Source organism: Charadrius vociferus, unplaced genomic scaffold (genome assembly GCF_000708025.1).
Source record: "Charadrius vociferus isolate BGI_N301 unplaced genomic scaffold, ASM70802v2 scaffold53, whole genome shotgun sequence".
Taxonomy (NCBI): domain Eukaryota; kingdom Metazoa; phylum Chordata; class Aves; order Charadriiformes; family Charadriidae; genus Charadrius; species Charadrius vociferus.
Genome location: NW_009647574.1, coordinates 697924 through 702202, shown reverse-complemented (window position 1 = coordinate 702202; position 4279 = coordinate 697924). Strand labels below are relative to the sequence as shown.

General features: G+C 55.9%; 1 protein-coding gene across 1 annotated transcript in view; it reads left to right on the top strand.

Annotated features, from left to right (window-relative positions):
* Window positions 1-1714: 1714 nt before the first annotated feature.
* The window catches only part of SH3RF2 (SH3 domain containing ring finger 2), a 52920-nt gene continuing 50355 nt past the window's right edge, over window positions 1715-4279 (top strand). Inside the window, exon 1 of the mRNA XM_009880916.1 lies at window positions 1715-2086. Coding sequence (XP_009879218.1) covers window positions 1715-2086 — 372 coding nt within the window. The remainder of the gene's footprint in view (window positions 2087-4279) is intronic.

The window sequence follows — 4279 nt, the reverse complement described above, 5'->3', positions numbered from 1 at the left end:
TGAGAAAAGGGAAGGGACATACGTGCAGTCGGATGGCACTGCCTGTGAGAAGATCAAGTAGAAACCATTCCTTCAGATTTGCAGACTTCTACTCTAATATTTGTAGTACTTGTAGGTTGTAAACACGCGACTGAGATATAGCAGGGCTTGTAAGGAAAACTGTCTTGCATCTTTGCTACATCCACTGCTCTCTCCTTAGGCAATCCATCGGTATGTGCGAGCAAGGCAGACCTGGAGATAGGAGCTCAGCTGATAAAGTGAATGCAAATTACAGGTACCATCAGGTGCTGCCTGGCCTTCCCCTGCCAGGGCCGGTGCCGCACTGGGGTGAGATGGTGCCAATCCCACCGCTGTTTTGGGGCTTGGGTCTCACTCAGCACATGGGCACACTTCCTGCGGGGAGCAGTGCCGGGAGCTGGACACGCTCAATTCCCAGTTGTGGCCGTGTCACCCCAGCACAGAACCCACGGCCCCACCAGCCCGGGCACGGGAGCAGCCGGGAGCTGCTGCTGCCCCTGGAGACGGCGCTGGAGGTCGCACGGGGAGTCAGCCCCGGCCCTGCTGACAAACACACACTTTTCGGTGTTCCCCTCTTGTCGCACGGAGCTGTTGCTGTTGAGGTGAGCATCTGCAGGAATGAGCGGCTGGAGCGGTCGCTCCCCGTTTCGAGCCCCGGGCAGAGACAGCCGAGGCCGGGTCGGGTCCGGCACACGCTGCCCATCCCAGCAGCTGCCGCGGAGGCTCCCCGCACGAAGGCTGCCTTCGGCCCCCGGCACGCGGCGGGCACAGGGCCTCCCGTCTGCACCGCGGGGATGCGTGCCCGCCGCAAGTCCGGACTTGAATCCCGAGGTGGAGTGTGCACTTCAGTGCCAGCCAGCGTGCAGCGCCGGGGGAGCTGAACAGGTTGAGTGACTTCAGGCTGTGGGAGGAATAATCGTCTCGGGTTGCTTCAGAGAGCTGAGGCAGCCAAACCGGGCGAGGATGGCACTGCGGAGCGCCTCGCGTCTCTGCCAGGTACCTCCAGAGAGTGTTTGTGTTTGGAGGACTTTTTATAGAACTGCTGTCAAAACGGGTAGCAAGCGAGCTTAATTGGGACCGATCTGAAAAACGAGGCGGCGCGTAGGTGTGCGAGGGCTGTGTGCAGCGAGCGGCTGCTTTCAGACGGAGCCAAGCGTAAACAGGTCCAGTCTGATGTTTATCGGGGACTCTCATCTCCTGAGCTGGTGAATTTTTTACTGTCGTGTCAGTTATCATCCGCAGACCGGGGAGCATTAGAGACAACTTTGCGTAGCGTGTGAGTAAGGCTGAGCATACCCGTCCTGCTGCAGCCCGCGCTGCCCCGGCCGAGCTGCGGCATCCATCTGCCCGGCCAGCGGGACCCGGGGCTCCTGCCTCTGGCGTCAGCCCGAACGCCGTCCCCTCGCGCGTACTGAGTCACAAGTGACTCACTTCAAACTTGGATGTGAGCGCAAAGTATACATTTGCAAATTGGCTGGTGAGGCACTGCTTTGCAATGTAGGTGGGATGTATTACATACTCCAGCAGTCAAGTTCTGCTCTTTTTCCCTCCTCCCTCTCGCTCCGTGCAGGATAGCTGTCTGAGCCCAGGATTTTGGTGCGGTTCTCGCAGGCGCAGGAAGGCAGCTCAGCCCGCTCCAGTGGATGTGGCGTGTGGATGGCTCCGGCTCCGCTCGTGACGGAGCTCTCCACTGAGGATGGATGATTTAGCTCTCCTCGACCTGTTGGAGTGTCCTGTGTGCTTTGAGAAGCTCGACGCCACAGCGAAGGTGCTGCCTTGCCAGCACACTTTCTGCAAGCCCTGTCTGCAGAGGATCCTGAAATCCCAGAAGGAGCTCAGGTGCCCCGAGTGCAGGACCCTTGTCCTCTGCAGCATCGAGCAGCTGCCCTCCAACCTGCTCCTCATTCGCCTCCTGGATGGAGTCAGGTGCGGACAAAACGTTACCAGGTTTGGCTCGATCCAGCGGTCGGGGGTCCTGTCCTCCCCTGCCTCCATCAGGAGAGTCCCCAGGGGGCTGCAACTTCATCAGCACCGGCTGGCGACAAACCCCAGGGTCCACATGGAAGGGGTAAGGAGCGTCCACGTCCTTTACTCTGTCTGTGAGCATAGAAAGCTTTCTTCTTGTGTGCCAACAGCTATGAAACTTTCCTGTTAGCCGTACTGCAGAAATGTTTGAAGTAAGAGAGATCGTTTTGTTTGCAAATCTGGCTGCTATTTCCTTGTGGTATTTGACTATTTTGAGTTCATCACATCAGTGATTGCGTTGACTCTCAGGCTGAGACAAAACCAGCTTGCCCTTCTCTTTAGAAAAACTCCACAGCAGCTGTTTTCCTCAGGGGGTTCCAGGTGCTTCCTGACTTTTGGGGCACATTTCAGGCACTTTGACTTTCAGGCAATATACTGATTTTTGACGAATAGTAATTACATCAGTAATTGCAAAGCTGTAACTGTTAGAGGTGGAGAAAGGTATTTCCCATCGCTGCCCCTCAGTTTCCCCAGCCATTGGAAAGGCAGGAGAGCGCCTAATGATGCTTATGTCCCTGGCAAAATACTTTGAGGTTCACTAATGAATAATATTAAACTCAACTTACTGACTATATCTAGGGATGATTTACTAGGCTCATTTTAAAATTCTAAGTTGTCTCTGTCATTTTCTTTAACAGTACAAAAGCTTTTTTTAAATAACGAGGACACAATATTAGACCTATTAAAGGAGCTTGGCTCAGACTGAATTTGGGGTACAGACTGACTTGTGGCTTCACCCTTCCTGCATTCTATTCCTGGATTTCCCTTTCTCCCACCTGAAATATTCTTCTGTACAATGTCTCTACAAACCTCTTCATGATATCCAAAAGCCTGGTTCGAATGGCTGTTAAACCTCAGAGCATTTTTCAGAATTGCAGAGTTGTAAATGTCCGGGCAGACACAGGACGGGTTTTCTCTCCTGTGTGCTGGAGGTACCTTCGTGCGGGTGTTGCTGTGGAGCCGTAGCGGACCCCTCTGTCCTGTGGGTACAGGCTGGTGTGCGTAGCCCAGGGAATCTCTGTGGCCACGCTAAGTCACCTTGGATGGATCACACATCAAAACCAGCCATCTCTCAGGAGCTCCTCTCAGGTTTCCCCACTGCAAAGTGTGGCAGGGTGGCCCTGAGACCTACGAACCGGGTCCCTCTCCCGGGAGCTCGCCTGGCCCGCAGCTTATCAGGCAGGCCGGCGTGCCTGCCCCTGCGCGGCGGCAGTGCCCGGGCCGGTGGGCAGTGGAAGGGGCCATCCACCCCTCCTGCATGCACAGAAAGCATAAAGAAATTATGCTTTAGCTGAGATGAAACGTAGCTCAGTCCCCAAAGGCGCTGAGCGGTGCTGGGGGAGCAGGGCCGGGTGGGCGATGCGGTGGTCTCCCATCCGTGGCACCCCGTGGGTGAGCGGGGCTGGTGGCACAGCGGAGCGGGGCGGGGGGGCGTTTTCCCCGGCCCGCGGGGGGCCCGGCCAGCCTCCGCCGCGGCAGCACTGCTCCATCAGTGTCAGCGAGGCTGGCAGCTCCCGCGAGCAGCAGAGCTCTCCAGGGGGGCTGCGGGGGGTTCCTGGTGCCGTTAGTGCGAGGTACGAACCATCAGCGAGTGACAGTTTTCAGCCACTGCCATTACGGGCGGCATTTCAGCTGAAAATGAGAAGGTTTGTAGTTCCTCCAACTGGGCTCCCCCAGCCCCAGATAAAAAGGCACCAATGCGCTTCTCTGTTTTTCTTCTCTCTCACACGTTTCACATTTCTTTTACTAGTTCTCAGCACAGGTAGGAACTTGTCGCTGATATTATATAATGGCAACATGCATCAGTCTGCAGCTCCCAAAAGCGTTTTAAGACCAAACAGTTGGGAATCGGCAGAAGCAGTGAGCGAGAGGGCCGCGGCTGCGGACCGGCTCCCTGCAGAGCCGGGACAGCCCTCTGACTTCCCATGCCTCTTGATGAAGGGATATAAAAACACGTTACACTGAAATGCTCTTAGACTTAATTAGTTAATTAATTATAAAACACTTTGGAATCCTCGGCTGCAAGGTGAAGAATGCAACGAATTAGTCATGTCTTGGTTTTGGTGGTTTTAAATGCATGCGGACGGGACCGGTCGTTACTTTAGGTGCTGCAGTGGGCCGGTGGCGCCTGCGGACCCTGCTCCGAACGGGCTTCACGCGCAGCAGCGGGGACTCACTGCCAGCGCCCGCAGGGCACAGACAGGGCGGTGATGAGGGGGACTGGTCGGTTCCCTAC